Below are 24,031 nucleotides of genomic sequence, written 5' to 3' on the forward strand. Positions count from 1 at the left end.
TTTCATATTCATTCGCATTTCCCCCCACCCCACTTGTTCATTGTTTTTCTTTGATTCGTTTTGACTGGAAGTGAGCGGAGGCGCACATGACATAAACAAACAAAAGACATTCGGCATTCGGTGTTTTCTATATTTACTACTTCATTTTATCTCTTTATTTCGATTTTATAATTTGAAAGACTAATTCATCATCATTTCCTTATGAATAAAACGTTATGAATAATGAAGCCTTTTGACTTCGGAAAAAAATATAAATAAAATTTTTGGACACAATTTTGTCGACACTTCGTGTTTTGCGGTGAAAAGAGAAATAAAAATCTATGTGGTCTGGGACTAGAAATTCAATCAATCTGTTTGGCATTGAAATTACTTTACGAAAAAAGGAAAATATATCACTTATAACCTAATGCGTGAACCAATCACTTGCAAAGTGACGTTCACTGCAATCAGTCAATCTATACTTTGGCACACGAGAATACAGTTTAAATCGTTTTCATTGAACGTACAATGGTATGACTACTAAATAAATATCAATGTCAGAAAGTTAATCTTGCATTAAAATGTTGACGCCTTCCAGCGATCGCATCATTTTGAGTATATGCTCATATCGTCTCGCGATTCCATTTCTATCGAAACAAGTGCGACGCCACTTGAATGTTTATGGATTGTTGGAGGGTAGTTCGTGACTGGGTGCATTCAGCAGCTGCTGTAATTTGGCAGCAGCTGGGAACGAAGCTAAATCCAATGGAGCGGCACCGGTTGTACTTTGAATGTAGGTCAAAAGGCGACGCAATTCCTCCAAAGCGTTCTGTTGCATCTACAAGATGAAGAATGGAAAAAAGATGATTTATATAGCAGATGAATGCAAAATATTGTCCAAACAAAGAACGATCAGCCAAAAGTTGAAGCTTCATCGCCGTGTTGATTGAAACATGGGCTATGTTAGAATTGAATTAAGCCAACAACACACTTACAAGAATATAATTTTTAGCTAATAGGAGTGTAGCAATTTTCGATAGCTTTCGAACTGATGGTGAGTGTGCGTATGGAATGACGCTGCGAAGTTCATCAAGAGCATCGTTTAAATCGTGCATTCGTCGACGTTCACGTGCATTAATGTTCAATCGGACAGTCTTTCCTTGTCGGTTTTTCGTCTTTCCTGGACCAGTGGTCGGTGCTTGGTGGCTTGTGGGTGACCTTAGAAAAACAGAGAATATGACAAATGAACAAAACCGCAAAAGCCGCATCAAAGAAAGCCATAAATAAATACCGTTCTCTGCTGCCACTTGGTAAATTTTCATCGGTTTGATGTTGGATGTGAGATGGCGATAAAGCGCTTTGTGCATAAAACCCGCCGATACCAACATTTCCCAAAGGTGTCCGACGGCCTGGTACACTTTGCCGACCGGTTGGGCTGCCGGCCGGTGCTGGCGGAATTTGGGGGTTTTGCATCGAATGAGGTTGGATGGTTGGTGGCGGCGGTGGTAGTCCAGATGACAGATGAAAGCCGAAGTTTGGATTCATTGTTGTTATTGTAGCTTTACCAAAAGACCTAGAACTGAGGAATGAAATGAGACGAGTAAGCATAGGGACGCCAAATAAACCGTGCACTCAAAAGTTCAAAAAGTTTAGAGCGGCCATTAAGAGATGGCGTTAGTCAACGTATTCCTTTTATAAGGATACTTGAGCTTCAAATGAATAAAATAAGAATACACAAAATTCCATTCTCTAGCGTTGTGCGCTTGTTCCAATTAGTTTTTTATGATAAAAAAAAGATGCTTAGCAAGGAAATCAACGAAAATATTTCTGTTTTGTTCTATTTTTTTTGAGTGAGAGAAAATAGGAATTCAGAAATAAATACCATTCACGTCGCCCTTACGTCAATTTGAAATCGTGCAAATATTTCACTAATTTTATGCTTGCTGTATTTTCAGTGTAGATAGTAGAAAATTTTCGTTTTGTGTGTGAAAATTATTTGCTTTTATGTGAAAAAAAACTAAAACTGAAAATATCTACAATAGCAAATAGCACTCAGTCACACAACACGTCAACCGCACTACACAAACAATAATAAACCGGAGAAATGGGCGAAGAGAGAAAAAATCTCAGTTCATCATCTGTGATGATGAAGGCAATAACAAAAGCAGCACCAGCTACAACAGTCAAACATTATATTCATCATGAGCATTACATTTACCATCAACACAAAATCACACAATACATTCGAATTATATCCCGAAATATGATGGCGCTGGCAGTGAGCGAGAGCGACGCGCGAGACCAAGCAAGCGAACAAGCAAACGAGCGACGGCTACAAATTGCAATAAAATTTCAATGTGCGAGATGTGTTTATTCGCTTTGTATGTGTATTGGTGTACAATAACGGTATCAATATATGGTTTGCACTCATCCATTATTGAATGCCTACCGAATAAGTGAAGGAAGATGAAGAAGAGAATGAATGAAAAAGAAAAATCACCCCAGCAGTTGTGTACTCGTTTGTTGGGTTCAGATGTCAGTGTGTGTTGTTTAAGCGCGTATGCGACGCGGCGACACAGAGATGAGAGAAAGAGAGGAATGTGATGGTAAATGGTAGTGAGAGATGCGGTTCGCCTGAGCAACTGGCAAACAATACACATGCACATCTGATGGAGAGTAGATGTGGTGTAGTATTTGTGTGAATGTGTATGTGCAGTGCACAGAGAGACGAGAACCCCGAAAAAAAGGACACACTCGCTCTCACACACATTGTCAAATGTTGGGATTTTCGGGTCTATAGAGGCGAGTGAAGCGGACCGAATGTAGTCAATAATGAAAAGAAAAATGGGAGTAAAAATTTCGGGTGGTTTGATGCTTTTAGTACAGTGTATCCTAACAACAGTCGCTTCATCACAAATGGAAAACCGCTCATGTTTTAATAGCACTTACAGGGACAAGCGGTAGTTTTCGAACTTTTGGCTTCAGTCGTTCCTCTTTTTTTGCTCTGCTCTACCCTCATTCTTTATCTCTCTCTCTCTCTCTCTCTCTCTCTCTCTCTCTCTCTCTCTCTCTCATTTGCTCTCCTCTCTGCGTTTATTTTTGCGTCGTCTTGTTCCTTGCACTTCGGTTTAATATTTCATGCATTTATGTATTTTCGGCGGTTTGATCTTATTTGAAGATGCTTTGCTATAATACAAATAGGCGAATATACGAAACGAACCCCTTCCCCAGAACCACACAACCAGCCAGCCACGCGCGCTCCAGCAGAGAGCGAGACCGAACGAACCTGAGTTCTGTGTCGAATATATCACGAACTGCATTCATATTCCTCGTCGTTTTTTTTATTATGTTAATTTATAAAATCGCATTTATGTGCATCGCAAACGCGATTTACATACAGGCGCGCACACATAAAAGATTGAACGTGAATAGATTTTCAATTGACGAAGCAGCGGTAATACGTAATACAAAATAAATATGCAAAACTATTTTCGGGTGGAAGGAAATCCAAACAGTATCATAGTAGCGCTCTAGTATCTCAACTATTTATTTTTTTTTCTTGTCGGAAGAAATTAGTTTGGTGGAAATTTGCCAAATATAATATAAAACAGTTCGCAATTTTGTGTGTTGCACTTTTTTCTTTCGTTCTTTTATTCTTTCTCCCGCTATCAAAACTGAATGCACTGAAATTATTGTATGAAGTTATTAAATTTCTTCTTTATTAAAAAGTAAATATTTTTACTTGTTTCCATTCAAAGAGCATCAGCAATTCTCCCATGCGCGCCCTTCATTCCTTTCGATTATTCATTTCTTTTTCTCTATCTCTCTCTTTGGCGAGTCGCTATTAAATTACATTGTATTTACTTATAAGCAACAATCGATGGCGGTATTAATATATGAAAAATAATCGCTTGGAATGTTAAATAGAGGCTGATATTTGCTGTGCATGCTTTATCTCATGGCAAAATGTATTTTTATTTGCTCAGATTTTATAAGTTTGCATCGTTTTGCACACACAACAACGATATAATGACTTTAACTAGGAGATAGCTATCTCTCTGTTGTGAGCTCACATTCTCTCGATCTTTATATGGTATTTATGGCACTTACCGGTTACCGCACGATGTGTTTGTGAAAAGCAGAAAATCCTTTATTTACACTAGATTCTTATTTATTTAAAATCTTATTTTGCCTCAATCAATAGCGTCGTTGTCAGGGTACGTGTGTGCTCTTGATGTTCGACACTTTGTCTCGCTCGGGCGCTTGCTCTGCTTGTATATTTGTGGAAGCAAATATTTCACGATGCCATCATGTGATGCTGTATTGCAAACAGGGTAGATAAGGCATGAGGGGGACGAGGAATCAGACGTCGTTGCGAGAGGAAAAAAAACGGTGAAACAAAATAAAATCCACTTTACCAAAGAGATAGAGAGACAGAGAGACGAACACAGACACACACAATTTAGTGTAGCGATAAGAACTGAAGCCCACGTTTTGAAATGGAATGCAATCGAATTATATACCTAACTTTTTCAACACTTACAATTCAATTGAACTGGTGTGCAGGCTGTACAGTGTACAATGCATAGAGAGGTTGAATTTAAGCCGCGATATATTATTGATGACTGATCATAAAAGCGCTAAATTCGATCAAAAGAAGTTTGAACGAGCAAGAGAGATACAGTGAGAGACAGAGAGAGGAGAGAGAAAGCAAAAAAATGAAAATAATCGGAAACCCACTGAATCCACTAATTAAAGTGTTTCCGATTCGCATATATGTGGGTGATGCGTTGCCATACTAATTAGAATTTGTGACTAATCCACCGCATTTGAATTTATTTTGGGGCTGCGAAAAATATTCCTTTCATGCATCGCACTCGGTTGGCTACGAAGTTTCATCAAAGTTAATTAAAATTAATTACAAAGTTGACATTCATTGGAAGAGGCCCTGGTATTAATACTAAATTACTGATTTTACCCGAAAATTTTCGACGACGAAATTAGATGCATAAAAGTTTATTTACTTTCGATGGCAAATGAAAATGAAGAAACATAAATTATTTCATAAAATTCTAACAATTTACCATGGAGAACATTATTTTCCACTTTAGATGAAACTTGCCATTCTCGAATTTACGCTGCTCAATCTTTTTTAAACCTGTGAACGTGCGCAAATATTGAATTTTTCTTCATTCACTGATGCTCGCTCGTGCTCGGGCTCATTCTCTCGTTTTCGTCGATAAAGTTGTATTATTATTTTTTTGTCGTGTTTTCAAAAGTAAATGCTCGCGTTCAATATACCGTGTACAAATGCTGCTGCTGCTGATCATGCTCTTGCTGATGCTGTCGATGGAACAACCGTAGTAGTTGTGCACAGATGTGCAATATAATTTGAGATATTATGTATTAAAACGCATGTGTCCTGAATCGTATTTTACGAAAAATTTGTTGTGTTTGCTTTGTGTGTTGTTGTTGTTGTCGCTGCTGCTGCTGCCTGTCGCTGCTCTTACGAATATATTGTATTTGATTGTCAATTTAACCCTCATAAAATCATTCGTACAACGTAATATAACAAAAAAAGAGAAACACAAACGCTCTCGTGCACATGTACAGTGTACACACATACAATTGCACACAACCGTACGCTCACAAATGCACACACTTTCCGGGGTTTATGCTATAAACATTCATCATTTTCAGCGCAGCAACAGCAAATTGCAACTACTACTTGATATTGAGATGGAAGAGAGCAGCAGAAAATGAAAAATGAAGGCAAAAATCGTAATCGATCCAGAACATATTTTACTACCACGGCGATGTAATCATTTCGTATCACGAATACACTTAGCACAACCGAAATCGATTTTAAAGTTGCTCTCGCATCTTTCGGTGGGGTTCGAGTTTATAGATTGCAGCTGGACCCATGCTCTCTATTGAAACCTTTTCCACAAGAGTACAAGTTAATTTTGACACTGGCTGGCAAAAACACACACATCCAACACAAAAAATGAAGAGAAAACACACAAGCGACTCTACGATGATGAAATTTCAGGGATAGAGAATATGTTTTTTCATAACTAAAAATCCTGGAGAAAATTGGTACTTTCATTGTTTTATTACAGCACAATAACGGTGCTAACCCCAGCTTCGCGACTTGTCATGATGATACTAATTTTAGAGGGCTTTATTGCAAATGTCGCTATGCCATCCAGTCGCTGTTTTTTCTTCTTTTGAATGGCAGCAATTTACATACTCTATATTCCCTTCGAAATATGCCTACAATTTTCGGTTATTTTTCGACCATAATTTTCGGTTTGAGCTAAAAAAAATGAGTAGCAGAAAACAGCTAACGCGACACAATTCCTTCCATTCCATCTCACCGGATTTTAATTTTTCATTTTTCTTACAAACGATTTCTTCTTCATTTTTTTCCCTTCTTCTTTCTACTTTCGTTCATCGTCCCCGCGCGACACTTATTATTACTTTAAAAACCGCTTTTTATGTATTGCAATCTCATGACGAATATTTGTCATCGTTTAATTGGACAGTGTTCGCGCGCAGTCGGCTGCTCGTTTCAGCGAAAAATTGCCGGGAACGCTGACGAAAGTTCTAATGAATCTTATTATTTTTCCACCATCTCAGTCAAGACTGAAGTTATATGCGTGTGTGTCAGTATGGAAGACATAATGAAAGCAATTTGTATGCAGATTTAGAAATAGGCAATTAATGAATGATGCCAATTGGAATAAATGGTTATGAGAAGAAAAAAAAGTGAAATTTCTTCGCAGAAAATGGGAAATGATTGTTCTTGTCGTGAAATCGTTCGCCGAGGGAAGGAGGGTGGAATGAGATGCTTTGCGTGATTTACTGAAAATAAAGCAACAGCATCCACTCATTCAAAACAATGATTTGAAAGAATGTATACCAATGTCGACTGAATCATTCAATTGAATTGAATCACCGTGAATTGAATCAACAGCCATTTCCATGGCTATAACTCATGAATTCAATCGATATTTCTGCGTTGTTGTTGTCTCTGTGATTTGTTTGCTGTTACCTCAGCACATACTTGTCGATGAATTAGAAGCAATTGTTGTCGAGTGTGTGCTTCGCTCGATTCGCTCCACTCGCTTATTCGTTCGCTCGTTCGCTTGCCAGCGCGCACTCTACATATTTCGAGTGATGGAACATTTTCGCGATTTTACATTCTTTTCTCATCCATTGCTCTTTATTTCAGTCAATATTGTAATGACGCTATTTTCTACACTCAATCAAAACAGACGAACGAATGAGCGAGAAGAGATGAAAAAAACTTTTGCTTGAACGACAATTGCACACATCCGGCAGTGTTGTATGTATGTGGCAAACGCAATGACGGTACAATTGCAATTCGGTGATTTGTTTAAAATAGAATGAAAACCATTTTACCAGAGAATAACAATTTACGCGCTATTTTTTTATTTTATTTTATTTCATTCCGTTTTCGGTCTGCTGTTCGTTTGCTTGCTCACTCGCTCATTCACTCATTCCATCATTTTAATTTTATAAATCTATGTCGACGTCTAATGTGTGCTTTTGATACAATTGTTACATTTGTCGACAAAAGCATCTAAATTAAAAGCAGATGACATGAAATGAAACGAGAAGAACGGAAGAAAGACAATTAGAAAAGTTACTTTGGCAGCGAAAAGAGAAGGGGACCCAAAACGGAAAATTAATTCTCAAACTTTGTATATATACGTTTCTTCGAGTTCTTTCTTGTTTTCTTCTTTTTTTTCCCGTTAAGGAAAATCGAATGAAAACTTTTGCTCGGTCCAAGCGACCGATGGAAACACGGCGAACATGAAGCAGAAGAGAGAGAGAGATAGAGATAGAGAAACGCCGAAATACGATGTATATGGTGTACAATGAACATATAGTAGCATCGTTTGCTATTGAAAGTTTCAGTGCATGTGCATGTAAACGAGCATTATTATTGGTAACGAGAGTCAGTGCTTTCAGTCGTTGCCATGAATGCTTCTTTTCTCTTGAAAATATTTGTTTCAAATTCGACGAACTACCATATTTTAAATTCTGCTTTCAGGGCAACTTTATCAACGTTACCTGAACCGGTAAATGCCTTGCTCCGTATGTGTGTGAAAGAGAAATAGAGAGAGACTGAATGAATAAGTGAGAAATTCACATTCGTTTTTTGCAAAAACTTGGTTTCAATCATTGAATTGAAAATGTTCAAATGGAAATACCAAAATTGCACAATGAAATTGACAGTGTATTTAAGCCGTGTTGCGTTGGCATGGTAACAGTCACCAGTGCCTTTGGCACAACCATTTCCACCTCTCAGTCGAGGTTTTCTTTGTCTCTTTATGCTCTTCTACGGTGTGTCTGACCAATTTCAAGCATTCGATGAGTACACAATGTACGTGTTTGTGATAGATAAAATGCGATATAGACTTTTCAACATTGGATACATGGCAAAATCGACGAAACATAGATAGAACGTACATACAAAAAAAAATGCTACCTTTCTAATGTGCTAACAAGTTTTCCGTCCTGTTTTCTCTCTTTATCTTTTATCTCACTTCTATATTTCTTTTCGTAGGGATCGAAAAAAATGTCTTGTCCCAAATACGAGCTTTTTACCTAAAATGTTTTGTTTTCCATCGAAGGTAAATATTGAATTTCGTATAAAACCCCACAGCCTTATAAATTATAATTGAGATTCCGAATGTATTTGATGAGAGATGGAGAGAGAGCGAGAACGAACGAATTAAAGAATAAGAATTAAACACGTGGTTTTTCGCATGAATTTCGATAAAATTCTCACTGATGGATGATGATTCGGGCAACAGCGAATATGTATTAGACGTAGAAATTAAAAACATTATTCTCAAGAGTATTTGAAGGATGCGACTTGAGAGAATGAATTCGAGTCAGAATTGAACACGGTGAATTTGTAATGTGATACGCTGGCTGCAAAATTTCATCGTTCACTCGAGCCTTGCGGCCATTTTGGGATGAGCAAACTGGTCTCTCTTTCTCCGATCATGGTGTTGATCAAAATTAAATGTTGAAACACGCTTCAACTTACTTCCACTGAGCAAATATATAATTACCTCGAGATAGAAATGGTTTGCTATCGCTCGAAATCGTACACTCGACATGAGCCATAGCCATTCGAAGGGTCGCATCGGTATAGGTTTCATTACAAATTCGATTCGGCTTCGGTTCTTATCGTTTCCAATTCAATTTTATTTACCGTACTTTTCTGTTTCGCTCATTTTCTTTGGTACGCACGCACCAAATGCAATTTGTTCGTAATAAGTATTAGCATCATTGCTGTTTGCTTCAGTCTATCTAAATTTGTAGTATGTTCAGGTCACTGGATCGCATCAATGTGTATTTATGCCGAAATCGTTAAATAAATAAATGTCGTCATTTGCATACATCAGCCAAACAGTGCCTAACCACAATCGACAAGTGGCTTCCTTACGTATGATATGTTTAATTCAGGATATACATCGGAAATTTATATGAAAAAAATTGTCCCATGTCAATCAACACAATGTACTTTTAAAATAAAATTCGATGCTGAAAGTATTGGCTACCATTGTTTAGATGCGTCTAGTTCATATTAGTATGGATTCGTTAGAAATTTTCTGCAACTTTGATCGATTGCGTCGATTGACCCGGCCCATTCTTCTCAATTCAATCGCAAATGCGGTGGCTAGAAAATGGTGTTTTTATTGAGTAAAAAGCCCCTTGTGTGCAAGGATATCAATCAAAAGTTATAGCATTATTTATGGCATTAAACAGACTTCCTTGGCCACCAGCTGTAATAACAGTCAAATTAATACAGGTCACTTTACTTTTCGATTTATATTCTCGCGCATCAAGAACCAATGATGAAAGTATGAAGCTGATTCATGCCTTTCTCTTATGATTCATCACTCTTTCCATCTTCCTCAGCATCTCGTATAACTTTGTTTCTCCTCTGAATAGTAACTTGAGCTTGACTTCATCCGATTCCATTCCGGCCATTGTAAGCCGTATGCTACACGCACTTGCATTCACATTCAATACAGAATAATGATTGAAGAATTACTTTTCCACAAACTACAGATAAAACTTCTTGGTTAGCTTTTCGTGCTATTTTGCATTATTTCAATTGCCATTTTCTGTAAATAAGCCATGACGTTGTTTTGAGTTGTGCAGCCCACCTATTTCGATGGAGCAGTGCACGAGACTTTCATTAGAAATGAGAATTGTGAAGAAGTCCAGATTCAATTGTAACTTTACCACGAAAACCAAATAGTAAAACAAATGAAGGGAACTGACAAACTTTTGTGTTTGAATTTATTATTACTATTTTTGGTTTTTGCGGAATAGTTGAAAACTTTTCAATTTAATTTCATTGGTAATCTCTTTTCTATTTGTAAGTAGTTTTCCGTGATTTTAATTTTAATTTCAATAGAATCAAAACCACTGAACCGAAATAAAAGCCGCTCGTTCAAATAAAAATGCAATTTTAAAATACCTATACAAAGGGTTGATTGACATCATGTTATTTTTTCCCCAACGAAACCGGATATTAAGCATTGGAATTTCATTCATTCCACTTCCTGAACGAATGATTGCTTGAATTTTCCAGCATGATGGGAAAAAGAGCGTGGAAAATCTAATTGGATCATGTACGATGTGCGTCAATGTTTGGATGAGCTGAAAATTGCTTTTCGATACATGAAATAAAGGATTTTATCCAATTTCGTACTGACTTTTTTTTCGCGTGATCTTTAGCTTAACTGAAATATAATAATAATTATTTTCATATCTGGGTCATAGTTTGAATCGATTCAAACGCCAACACCGAAGTAATGACGTTTGTTGTAAATTAGCATATTTGTTGCCAATATGCATTTTGATTCACATATTTCCAAATCGAATTGCCCATATTTGAATTGAATTCGAAAGGAAAATGAACATATACAAAATCGTTACACCGGGATTGGGTTTATGTTGTTGTTGTTGTTGTTGAAAAAGTTGTCGGGCGAATAAAAGCATCTCCATTTTATTGAATATTTGAATAGAAATTATTTAAATTTCATTTTACAATGGCCATGTTCTGGCCCGATAAATTGTTGAGATCGGGAGATCGGGAAGAGGGCATTTGTTTGCGACACCCAAAGCCGGCAATTGTTCCAACTGTGTTTTATTGTGACTGCAGCAGTGTATGCACACAATGTGCATTGCACAAACACTCAGAGAAAAACAACACCACCAGCAATATATTGCTGCTACAGCAGCATGTATTTTCGGAACTTTCAGCACTTGGCAAAATAGCAATAAAAAAGTACTGAAGTGTTTTTGCAAGATAAGCATTTTTATGGATATTTTATTTCGCAATAAAATGTACCAAAAGGATCAGCTTGTAATGTGTTTCAGTGGAATCAAATTTATTTGCGCCACCGGATCCCACTATTCGCCGGACGACATAACCAGAAACATACATACCAACATAAAAATACAACGGGCTTAACAATGAAAACGTGTTCATTGTTCACGTATGACAAAGGTTAAATAATCCGAGCGACGGACAATGACTGGAGTAAAACTTCGTGTTTTTCATCGTGCAATTTCTTCCGAGCGATTAGCGATCCCAAAAAATGATTACCGGCCTGAATCGGCCACCAGCCACCATAACCATCATCACCATCACTACCAAAGCGAGAATAAAATCCAAGCGTCTGAGAAATGTGACTTTTGATATTCGAATGCATCGGATGGGCTCTCACAGAAATTCAGTAATGTGTGTTTTAATGTTTTCTTCTGTTCATCTGCGGGGAATTTCGAGACTATTCATCTCGATTTGGATTAAAGTGTTGAATACATTACTCCGCAATTTGATGTTGGCTTTCGAAATATTCGCATTGTGACCAATGTTCATCTTGATATAGCCACGTGCTAGATGCATACAGCACATGCCGCACAATGGTTTCAAATGATAACCGGAAACGAATAGTGTCTGTATAGTGCATGCATATACGCATACGTATATGTGCGTGTGCTTGCGCCATAGCTAGTTTGGATAGTAGTCAAATTACTCATTTTACGCCTCACAGAATTGTTTCACGCAAAACGCTCCTGTGGTGGGAAAATCGTGCGAGAGACGGTATTTCAGCAATGGCACAAGCACATACACATGCACACAAACCACGACAGCTTTCTCTTAAATTTAGCGGCTCACTCTCTAAAATCTTCATTCTAATGAATGACTTATGAAAATGAACTTAATCGCTATCGTGTCAGTTTCTCTCTCTCTCTCTCTCTCTCTCGTATTTCATTTGAAGTTGCCATTTATCGCAAACGATGTTAATGTAAACCGAGCATAAGTAAAATGTTGAAAGTAATAAGCGCTCACACGTGTCACTCGATTGTGTCTGTCTCTGTCACACAGCAATACCCACAATTTTTTCCGCTGATAAATACGGAAAAGTTAAAGAAATAAAGACAAAAGAATTCATCTGAAGAGGGTGATTGCTGCATTAGATGTTATTCACAGTTCCGACCATTTTTCGCTTCCATTCGCTCACATTCTGGTAATCTGCTGTAGTTTCTTCTGCAAAATAAATTTTTATTCTTCATAAATGATCCCATTTTCTCGGCCGTATCTTTCTGTGCGTATTTGTTGTTTTTTCCCCTCCAATTTTAACGTTTTCTTTCCACACCTTTGCCCTTGTACCCGAGACTCATCGGACGGCAACAAATTTATCGTTTCATATCGCACAGCGTACACAGTGCTTTGTGAAATGTGAAGGCAAATTTCCTCTCATTTTCAAGAAGTTTCTAATATTAAACCTTAAATCCAGCCATCTTGAGTTCTTATTTGAACATCTGAATCCATTGAAACATGTGACAATGAAAAAGTTAAATGCAGATAAACCCTTAAATTTTTCAATGCCAATTCTTTTGTGATTCTCATCTGAACGCACACAAAAATGGAAGTGATTTGCGTCGACCGAATTTTCCATCCAAATTGCATGCTGTTGCCGTCATTCACCTCTCGGATAAACGCAAATGATAAAAGCACCACACAACGACGAGGTATGAAAAAAGGAAGAGATTAGGTGCTCGGCCGCAGAGGTGGAGAGTGAGATCATTTGGATGAAATGAAAAGTGTGTAAAATGTAGACCTGTGATGTTTCGAGCTTCCGAGAAGCACTAATTGAAAAATTATTGGCTTAACATTTGCATCGCTAATCATTTGAAATAAAGAACGGAATTTTCTAATTATAATTTTTCCAGCGTTTACTTTCGTTTTATTTGCCCTTTTCAATATCTCATTAACATGCGATGCCCAGCACTTTTGCAGCCCAATTTGATACACGAACAAAAAAGAACATGAAAGATAAATATCCATCATGAGCATTAATATCTTCCAATTTTGCGTTCGATTTTTTTCTCGTTTTTTGGTTGGTCTGCTCGATGAGCGCATATTTTCGTGCAACACCCATGCGGCTAGACCCTGGTCGGTAGCATAACAACCGGAATAATTTTACCGGTTTTACATGGTGATGTTGAATGCTACTTGCTCCTTGACTGACTCGCGGCCATTAATGACTCTCTGAGTGCTGTTGTTGTACTGTTGTTGCAGATCCCGTCTATTCATCATTTTCATCCGAAACCATATACACTTTACATTTATATATAGATGGCTAAACGAACGTAAATCACTTTATTGACGATAAAACATACCGAAAACGACGTGTATGGTGCTCGTTTCATTCGGACGATTCTAATATAATCGAGGGCCGACCACACGCAAAAAATCGCTTCATTTTAATTACACTTTAGAACGAACATATAATTTGATTGGATGTTTGTTTAGCTATTGACTCAAAAGCGGGATTCAGAGTGAGAGTAAGCGAGCGCTTTTTAATTTACATGCAAACATTTTCCCTCGAATTTTCATTTCATTCTATTTTTTCTGCAATCACACAGGCGTACACATTTTGTTTGAGATGTAAACGAACATGGTGCGTCATCAAAACTAAATTGGAAAGAAAGTTTTCAACACGAGAATGTTTGTCTCTCGTTCAGTACGATTTTTTTCCGTTGGTGTAGAGTTTTTTCCCGGAAAATCGGGCATCCAAAATTGCCTTTTCACCATTACTTTGTTTTTGTGTAACAAACAGCAGACGAAGTAGATGGTAAAAATGGCCGAGTAAAGATGGGGAAAATTTTTCTGCAGAAAATGCAATTTCATTGCTAAACATTCGGAAAGCGATTCCAATAAAATCAACTTCAAAATGCTGTTTGTTGAACTAATTCACGAAATCTACTAAATAATAAATATAATTAATAACTTGCATTTCATTTAAAATTTATGGTTGTGCGTAGATTTAGCGACGCATTCGTGTGATAAATCATTCAAAAAAAAAGATTCAATTTACACGACATCAAGACGTGGGATAAAACCTTAACTTATAATTGTTATTTGTTTTTGGTTATTTGCACACTCAAATTACACAAACGACATCAACTGTATATAGAAGAGAGAGAAACTCATTAAAGTTTCAAAATAATATTGGCTATAGATTTGTTTGCGGAAAGAGAAAGACACACACATTCACGCTGAACAAAGACACAAAGTTAAAACTATGAAATTTAAATTCATTGTCGTCAATCAGTGAATTTGGTTGGAAATCGCAGCATTGCAATTACATAGTAATTTGGTTCGGTGTAACGCGCGCACGAGAGAGAGAGAGAAGGATGATTCTAAACCATGATAAGTGAATATATTCAAGGGAATGAAGCACAGATGACAGTCATTATTATCGTTATATTCCTTAAATAGCTACCCGTCTACCTAACGTTATATATTTGAAAGTAACACCATCAGCCATTCTCGTTTATCTAATGTTCTTTTGCCATTTATAATTTGAGTATTTTCACGAAATAGAATTTTCAGGACGTGTTTGTGTATGTGTGTATTACTGCCCCATGACTTTCTCCTCTCGTTCCAACCATGTGCGCTGAAACTAAATTAAATCGCCAAAGAACACACATACATCGAAAAGAAAGCGGACGAAAAACAGAGAAAAAAAAATATCAATAGTATAAATCCATGAAATACCCTTGTCCGAACGTGGTGACATAGACAAAAGCATTTTGCCAATTTCTTCGTTTCTCTGCTCATTTTCAATGGTGATACTGGTGCTGCTGTTGTCGTTGTCGTCGTTTTTTTGTGTGCCTGGCTTCAAAGTTTTCGAACCGAATATATTTTGTCGAACATTTCAAATGGTGAAAAAGAAGTGATACACACAGCGGTTTGAAAATGAAACATAACAGCAGCAGCAGCCAGCTCTTGGCTGGAAAATTTTCCCTGGGCCGTTGTCTTGGTAACGCTCTGGGTTTTGCAGCAGCAAGCGAGCAGCTGACGTCAGTTCCGAGGTGTGGGTAAATTTTCGCATACACACTCACTCTTGAACATCGAGAAGCGCAGCGAACGCAAATCAACACACAAAAAAGGAAACTTGATTTCATTTGGCGGTGCTGCCTGTACTGCCTGTGCTACACATGTTTGCGAACCGAAAAATTCAATACTATATCTTTTTTACGAATACTCCATTTGAATTATTTTGTACGGTAAATGGTCTCAGCGTAATTTTACGATTCGCTCGCCAATGTATATACACGTGCACACGTCGAGTATTATATGCAGGTCTATGTTAAGCCAAAAACCAATTCAAACGCAAATTCATCTCTCACACAAACACACGCACGCAGACACACACACATACGCACACTCATACAAAAACAGCCAGCAGACAGGGTGAAAACGCGTACAAAGTATACAGTTTAGCCGTATGGACCAGAATGGGAAATCGAGTGCTTCGTATTATCTGAAAAAGTTTTTTGCGGTGCGATGTGCGCGCGCGTTCGTGTGTGTGTGTGTGCGTGCGTGTAAATTATGTCGTATGAATGTGTATGGTAGAAATGATCCTGGGCTCAGGTCTCTCAGTAAACCTGCTGGTATAACCTGCTGTTGGTGGCGTGTTGATGCTCATGAGACATCAGCTACACATATTCGAGCATTTTGAAATCAAGATTTACAGCACAATCGTACACACATACACCAACACTCACGCTCACATCGGAATTTTTGTACGTGAAATGGTGGTGATTTTCCTCTTTCCATCCGCTTTTCTCACAGCGAACAAACGAATGAGCTCACTCACACAGATGAAGGAAGAGCAAGAAAAAACCTCTGGCATAACTGTACATAACCAAGTGTATAAGTATTAATTTACACAATTCTATCGTTTTTTTGTTCGTCGACCATTTTTTGGTGTACGTATGAAATATATATATTCATTAAAAACGAGAGAAACTTAGTTTGTTGGTTGTCTTTTACCGCAATTTGATGCTCTTATTCGTTTATCTGTAAGTCTTTTTGTGTGCGCGAGTGTATATGCTTTCTACTCATGAGTTTGCAATTTCTTTCATCATTCATTGTATGTGCTTTGTTAGCCTCTTCTGTGTGCCCATAATTATATTTATGTGCAAAAGATCTTTCGCTTCGGTTGTAAATAAAAAAATTTCTCTTTTTTTGCCCCGCTGTTTCTCTCTGCCTGTCTCTTTCGTCGTTTTGGGTTTTTCAATTTGTGTGCGACAATAGTTCCAGTATGTGTTCTGTACTCGTCCTCATCGCTGTCATTGTGCGCGTACTTCACCAATGCTGTACTCTCCATTATTATTTCCCGTTTTATTTCGCATTTTGATGTAAAAACGAACGACACAACGTAAGCGAAAGAGAACATTTACACAAATCAAACAACTGGAGTTTGTTGGAGAGCGCATTGCTATTGTTAGAGCAAAAGCATGAACAAATCTCTAGTTGTTGCCTGAAACAGTCAGAGTCGCTCCATTTCCATTTGGCATGGAACGTCGCACCAAAATGATAGACAACGGGAGGAAAAGTGCACAGAGAACATTCAGAATAAAACATTTAAATCGAAATTGAAGAAAAACAGACAGAACAGCATGCATGGAGGAGCGATAGGGAAAGAAGGAGAGAGAGAGACAGAGAGAAAGATCGACGCATACAAACCAAGTGTAGCGTACACGAGCACATCGCAAACCATCGCAATGCAAATTAAGCTTGTTAGCATATAAAATATAAACTTTTATAATTTTGTTGTTTTTGCTTTCACGCTTTGCTTTTTTCCTCTCCCGTCGTTGTTGCCGTGCAGCTTTTCTCTCTTTCTCCTTCCACAAGCATTTTTTTCCTATTCGCACTTATATTTACCGTCCCCTTTTGCTTTCGCAACCTCTTGTTCTGCATCTTTTGAACACGGAGAGAGAGAGAGAGAGAGAGAGAGAGAGAGAGAGAGAGAAAAGGAGAAAGAAAAAGCGAGTTCTTGCAAAGTTCTTGCAATTAAATAGGAAATAAGAAGTATTTGTGCTGTACTCTTCTTCTTATTTCATCGCATTTATATTATCATTATTGCTGCTATGATTTCTCTTTTTGACGTTCCATTTCGAATATCTATGTAGTTTCCTCGTGCACACACTTAGTTTTCCATTGCTGATTTGATTCATATCTGTTTTGTGTGTTTATATATTTGCCAATTTCATATTGCCGACTACTTCAACATTACGATTGGATGGAGAGATCGCAAACAGTGCAATACACACACACACTGAACAACCCGGGAAAAAAAGAGTGTCTGTAGTCCATGAGAATGATGAAAATGCTGTGTGCTAGGGAATTATGGATTATTTCGTAAGTGCCTTGCTGTGTATTTCTATACAAATTATTCCGTTTTTTCGTTGTTGCTTATGTATGCTCAGTTCTTGGTGGTGCGCTTCGTTTAAACATTAAAAGCAAAAAGTGATGGTATTTTCGTACAAAGTACTACAAATTTCCCTTTAGCATCGGTCAAAGAGCATTTATTAATATTAAGCGGCAAAAAGTAAACATTGTACGCTGGCCGTTGAGAGGCCCAACATCGAGAATGTTTTAACTTCCATTGTCTGTTGGTTGTTCTTGTTGTTGTTGTTGTTGTTGTTGCTGTTGATTTTCTCTCTTTTCCTTTTCGTAGGTTTGGTTTCATTTGCCCGATAAAATCAAATAAAATTTTTTTCACTAAGGCGTTGTGTTGGTGTGAAGCATTGATAATTCCATTGTACAATCGAACCATGAAAAGCCGTTCTTTCAAATGCCAAGCTTCAACCGAGCTGGTTTTTTCTACGTGTGCTATACATCGAAGTAAGTCGCGAAGCATCGTTATTATCGATTTTCAACCCAAAAAGATTACGAAAATAAAACATGCACGTCTCCGTTTTTCGTTCGCTCGTTCTCATTCTCTTGAGCCGACTTGCAAACAGCAACAACACAACGAAACAATACCAATTCAATGAAACATACACACGAACGAGTGAGTGGCTGGCTGGCTTTAGAAAATGCTATAAATGAACGAATCTGACGATTGAAACGATGATGCTTGACGCTTGGTTGGACATTTAATAATGGCATTAGTATTAGCCTTTTAAATGCTATCTGATGAAAATAAATTTCATGAATATAATTTATGGAATGTGCAAGCGACACATACACACAGTCATACCAGCGAGCGCTTTGGGGTTGCTTTTTCGAAGCGAAACAGAGAGAGAGGCACGAGCACAGAGATGGAAAGAACTGAAAAAGGGACCATATTGGCATGACGCACCATTTGGATCTACACTACACTCTCAGCATACGTATGCGCCGTCTGTGTATCCAAGCTAAATATTTAATGTTATTGCGTAATGTCAAAGAACAAAGGATGAAAGCAAATGCAAAAATTCAGCAGCCAGCAACAAAATACACACCCACTCACACAAGCACACACACTCACTTAGGGACACCAAATTCGTCGAAATGGATGAATCCAAAATGATACCGTTTTCGGAGAAAGAGGAATTAGACTGTCAATAAAATATTCAAATGAATACTGAAATTTCCACTGCTTGCGGTTACCAAACGATATAAAGTTGTTATGACTCGCTCTCGGTAATTTTGTGATTTTGACGAGCGTGACGTGCTTTTAATCCTCCACAACTTATTGTCTATCTAATTATGTAAGCCACGGCCACATTCTTTTTTCCTTGCTTATATGCCCCAAAACTCTCACTCCATCACATTTTAAATGGCTTCCATAAGAAGTGTCAGTAAATAGACACACAGATGTTTGTTATTACAATTCAATAATCTCAGATTGATGTACGTTTTTAGTGCAAAATTTCATTTGTACGCTTAAATAGATTGCATTTTTAGTGCCAACATTTTATGTTAGTCAAGGCACATTCAAATTCAAGCTTATCAAAATTTTGTGTCAATATTTTCTCAGCTTCTTGCTTTCTCCGTGGCTTTAAAGTGGTCGAAATGATGTGTGCTGTGGTGTCGACAAGCAACCAAATTAGATAGTTAAATGAAGTTATTCCTGCGTTGTGATGAGATCCATTATGTGTGCAGATAAAGGGGCAAAGCATACATTTTCACCAACAAAATTACATCACATTCAACATGGACTTATATCACTATCTCTCTTATCCCAATGTGTTTACATCGTATTCTCAAATTCTAAGCATCCTCAAGTATCCCAGGGGCCTTTTACTTTCTTCCAACAATATAAAGGAAGGAAAAAATCACACTGAACACAATACCAATATACCAAACCTAACAATGCTTACTGTACCGATTCGAATCGGTTGCGTTGGATGCGCGCATCAAACAATGTTTTTTCATCGAATTAGGATATTCAAGAGCAACGCAACGATAAAATGCTCAAAATACTCATGCAAAAATGATTTAGTTTTGATTCTATGCTCTCTTCGTGCTAGCGCCATAGTCAAAGTACGTGCTCGAGAATGTAAGCATTAAGCCCCTAGCAAGAAATTTTAGAAGAAAAAACATTTCAGATGGCGTGAATCGCATCAGGTTAAGAAGAAATATTACATTTTCCTACTAGAAAGATTCAAGTGTTTCTGCTTTTTATAGAGAAAATGCGATAAAATTTTATTGAACACTTTTCAGCATCGCCAACGAAGCTTATTACGTACCCATTTGAAACAGAGTCACTTCGAAATTATTCCCCATTTTCAGCAATTACTTCGCATCTGGGACCAGCACATAATAGTACAATCGATATTTTCGTAAAATGTCCTCGAGGTTACATTAGACATCTTTTATTTTGTCTGAATCGATTCCACTTCGTTAAATGCAACAAAAGTTTATTATTGAACATTGCAACTGAAGCTTTGTTCGTCGTTGCATTGTTAAGCCATTGAAAGAATTGCATCGTTACTTCGAAGTTTGTTTTAAAACATTTCTTATGATTCGCATGCACTTGTATACTTGGTGATACTCTTCTTTCGTTGTTGTTCGCAACACAAGGTAAACTACTATCACTAATTACTAAACATAAACGCTACAGAATCTTCGAGATGTGCACAAAAGATAAATTCCCAAAGTAAATAGCTACAAGAAAAAACCTAAATACTCGCAAAAGTTTTCACGTTGCACGTAGCAATAACAGCCCTTGCATCAAAATAATACTGGATCAAAGTTTTTGGAATGCTTTGACTAGCATTCATTTTTTTTATATAAACGATTCGACTTCATCCACGTGAATTTCTTAAAATGGGGTTAATATGATAGAATTTTCAAACACATAAAGCCCTGAAATAAAACGGCATGAAATAGCCAAGAATATCCAGTGCGAACGACTAACAAAGCAAAAGAGAAACCTTACGAAGTAAATGACGATAATCTTAATCAAACATTTACTTTTTCACAAGGGTGCTCTTACGTTCGTAACAAAACCAATGGAACCATCAACATCCCCCTCGTTCACATAAAAAGAATCATTAAGAGATATTTCTCGGAACTTGAAATCGTCCAAATGGTGAAAAATTAGTTGGCACTCTTCGGACGTCTTCTCGTTGACAGCCGTTGGAAACCTCTTAATGCTTGCACCTAGAGAGTAACAGAGTAGTCTTGAATTTTCAATGGCGTGCAGTGTTGAAGATGGATACAAAACAAGAAACACAGCTCTATCAGATGAAGAATCAATGAGAAATGGCACAATGGAAATAAATTGAATTTCAACCAAATTAAATAGTTCAGTTTTGACTTTACCATCGCAATGGCAACCTTTCGTTTGTATTTTACCATCTTGTATTTATTTACTTGAGAGGAAAATTGCAGCCGATACGATATACCATTGTATACACAGCTTGCATATATGTATATGCTAAGCTTCCAGCCATTCGTTTGATTTTCGAAACGATACCAAGACAAGAGTTGAAAATAGATTACAGAAATATTTAAATGTTTTAAACAAGATTCTGCTTTTTGTGCCGCTCATTTCAAATCGGGCACCCTTCATCAATTACCCAAATGAAACTTGGAACTTTGTTTTTTCGACATAAGCTGAATAAACGGAACATTTTTTCTCATAAACCCACCAGAAATGATGGATGCGAAAGGTGTAATTCTATGGTCGTTTTTTCTGTTTGCAATAGCTTCTGCAAATGTATACCATTAAGATGGGAAATGTAACATTCATAGAGTTCGGCTAAATACTATGGAATGAATTATTCGGGTAAAAAAGTAACTGCCATAAAATAAATTACCGCTATGATTATCACCTCGAAATGTATTTAAAATTGAATTCAAACTGTCGTTAAAATACTAACATTACAATTTTCTACACATTTTTTTCTTTCGCTTCGTTGAGTGTGCTTAGCTGTCGTTTTTATCCGCTTTATGGTGGCTCTAGCATTCTTTCTACTTGAAATTCGAACGGAATTATTTATATTTGATTCGTTGAGGATACATTTCGAATTGCAATTGACTGTGAGCACCTCACACAAGTGGGTAGTAAATGTTTGTCGGAGCAATAATATTACCGTACGAATTGTTGCCCTGGTTTAACATTCAACAACGCATAACGTATTTCGACTTATCATTTGTTACATCCAACTTGAATGCTTCTGCTGTCTATCTTCATCACCTAAAATGTAAACCAAACAACAGTTAAGAGCACAGCTGAGATAATTCTTAAGCTTTTTTCATTCCTCTCCACTCGTTTGGTCTTTGAATCAATGGAAAATTCGTATTCGCATCGAGTTCGAAAACCAGCCAAATGATAAGCCAAATGTTGGAAACAAAGGTTTAGCCCCGGAATCCTATCACGAGAGAACACACAAAACAAAATGGCCATTTCGTATTTCTTGAAATCTCATCTCGCCCGTATATCCCGCGCAACAAGAATACACACAAAAAGTTTTTCGACAGGCACAATGTATACGCGCCGAAACAAGAGATGTGGAAAATGTGGGCTTAGTCACAAATTCTCTTAACATAAGTCTTGCGATTAAGTATTTCACGTTGATTTTTTTCTTTGTTGGTGTTTGTGTGTATTTTGTTATCATATTTCCTTGGGATTTCCAGTCACATCCATTTCGACTGTTAGAGAAACAGAGAAAATTCGATACAAATACATTACCATTCTCAGTCATTCGCGCGAAGGCTTTAATACTCTAGTTGGGCTTACCAAGTTCGCACTTATTTGTCGGTGACTTGGTTTTGTTGTTTTTCAGCGAATTTATGTGTTGTATGCCGTTTTTGCGGATCCTCATTTATCACATACGTTGCATTTGTGGTCCAGTGAACGCCGTGCCTATTCCATTTCCAGAGCGAAAACTCGAAGTAAAGGAAGCCTTAGGCCGATGCGAGTAAATAAAACGGTAAATGAGCAAAAGAATCAAATTCATCGGCGGTGCGACCCAAAGCACAAGATTTGTATTTTTTGATGACAATGCGTGCGTGAGTGTTTGTAACCAAATTAAGGACAATATTTTGTCGTTGCTGTTTCCACAGTGTTTGCTTTAGTCTTCCGACATAAAAACTCAACACCGCTACATCAATCAATAAAGTGCTTGATTTAATTTCGTTGCGTGTGTGTTTATCGTACACAATTTTATCGGTACGTGGCATACACACACATATACATATCGAGACGAACATACATATAGTAATGCAAAGGATTTTGTTCTCCCCAAACGAACGCCATTGCCATGTGTGATGCCGAGAAATGATGAAGAATGAACGTCAATTACAATTCCATACGTAAACAATTTATGCCGAGTACTTATTGTATGAGCCGGAGAAACGAACCAACATATAAAAATGATTTACATTTGTTGAAATGCTTTGTGATCGACTATTTACATATCTCATACACGAGCCGAATATGTTATAGCGGAATCTAGTGTTACGGGCACAATTTATTGGCATTCTACCGATATGGCAATGAAAAGCAACGCGTTTGCCGTACGCATGTTTACTTTTCCTTCTATTGCTGTGTGCCCAGAACAATTACATTCAGCTCACATACACGCATAACATCTATCGGCAGCAGAAAACCATCGACAATTAATTATATGTGAAAAATGTCTGCAAAGAAAATGAGAAAAATGGCACTCGCACCACATACACACATACGTACTTACACACACATTCGGGGGACGACACACTTGATTAGTATTAATTATTCAATCGGCTTTACAAAAAGAAACAAAGCCATTTCGATTTGCAGACATTGTATTGCTTTCCGTCCATTTTCCGTCAGAAGAGGAAAAAAATCGCAACAAATCGATATTCAAAGCATTCCATGCTGAAAGCAAATGAATAGCACATTTTTGTGTTTCCAATAACAACATTCTAATATTTCTTTGAAATGTAATTTCCATGATTATGTACGCACCACGCAGCACATGTCCACACAAACAAATTCCGATAATAAAGCATGCATATTTCCTCTGAGGATTGAAATCCTCAACATTTATTGCGAAAAACAACGAATCAATTCACTCTTTTTATTCCCATTGAACTATTCAATTTCAAATTGTACGCAAATTGATACCGCCGAAAGCTTAATTAATTATTCGCATTTTTAATGCAATAAAATATGTAAATTTATTGGAGCGCACTTTAATTTATGTACGC

General features: G+C 37.3%; 1 protein-coding gene across 4 annotated transcripts; it reads right to left on the minus strand.

Moving 5' to 3' along the window:
* Positions 1-74: 74 nt before the first annotated feature.
* LOC129568606 (class E basic helix-loop-helix protein 22) lies at positions 75-22,442 on the minus strand. Of its 4 annotated transcripts, none has more exons than XM_055446700.1 (4): positions 22,396-22,442; positions 1,271-1,558; positions 975-1,197; positions 75-817 (listed from the first exon to the last, which is right to left on the minus strand). In XM_055446700.1, exons 2-4 carry the CDS (start codon positions 1,522-1,524, stop codon positions 659-661), a joined length of 636 nt encoding a protein of 211 aa, XP_055302675.1. In that variant the 5' UTR covers positions 1,525-1,558; positions 22,396-22,442; the 3' UTR covers positions 75-658. The 4 variants fall into 4 exon arrangements, with proteins under 4 accessions (XP_055302675.1, XP_055302674.1, XP_055302673.1 ...); XM_055446699.1 differs by lacking the exon at positions 22,396-22,442 and adding an exon at positions 2,192-2,302; XM_055446698.1 differs by lacking the exon at positions 22,396-22,442 and adding an exon at positions 1,880-2,162.
* Between the last annotated feature and the right edge of the window lie 1,589 nt (positions 22,443-24,031).

This window comes from Sitodiplosis mosellana, unplaced genomic scaffold, assembly GCF_009176505.1.
Source record: "Sitodiplosis mosellana isolate CC-2019 unplaced genomic scaffold, AAFC_SMos_1.0 Smas_scaffold_21, whole genome shotgun sequence".
Taxonomy (NCBI): domain Eukaryota; kingdom Metazoa; phylum Arthropoda; class Insecta; order Diptera; family Cecidomyiidae; genus Sitodiplosis; species Sitodiplosis mosellana.